At 65.2% G+C, this 408-nt stretch overlaps 1 protein-coding gene across 1 annotated transcript in view; it reads right to left on the reverse strand.

Annotated features, from left to right (window-relative positions):
* EMH_0029900 (uncharacterized protein) overlaps window positions 1–244 on the reverse strand; it is a gene marked incomplete at both ends in the record, with an annotated part of 1,930 nt that extends 1,686 nt beyond the window's left edge. Inside the window, one exon of the mRNA XM_013494355.1 lies at window positions 107–244. Within this exon, the coding sequence (XP_013349809.1) occupies window positions 107–244 (138 nt within the window). The remainder of the gene's footprint in view (window positions 1–106) is intronic.
* Between the last annotated feature and the right edge of the window lie 164 nt (window positions 245–408).

Here is a 408-nt window from a genome sequence, read left to right on the forward strand (position 1 = left end):
CAGGTGCAGTGCCTGCTGCATCCGCCTTGGTGCTGAGCTCAACAGAGACAGCCGCTGCGGGCGGCACGAAAACCTGAACACCGGAACCAGTTGCTGCTGCAGAGACCTGCTGCTTCTGCTGCTGCTGTTGCTGCTGCTGCTGCTGCTGTTGTTGTTGTTGTTGTTGCTGTTGTTGCTGCAGAGCCGCCTCGATCGCTTGCCTCTTTCGCTGCTGCAGCAGCAGCCACCGTTGCTGCTGCTGCATCTGGTTCTGCAGCAGCACAGCACCTGCTGCAGCAGCAGCTCTCATCCTCCTCTCTTTTGCTTCTGGGCTGCTGGCGGGGCACGCGGGCCTCGCGCTGAACCCTCCGTACCTTTGGGGGCCCCCCGGGGGCCCCGCCGGGGGCCCCCCCTGGGGGTTGGGGCCCC

Source organism: Eimeria mitis, genomic scaffold, assembly GCF_000499745.2.
Source record: "Eimeria mitis Houghton genomic scaffold, Emh_scaff1115, whole genome shotgun sequence".
NCBI lineage: Eukaryota > Apicomplexa > Conoidasida > Eucoccidiorida > Eimeriidae > Eimeria > Eimeria mitis.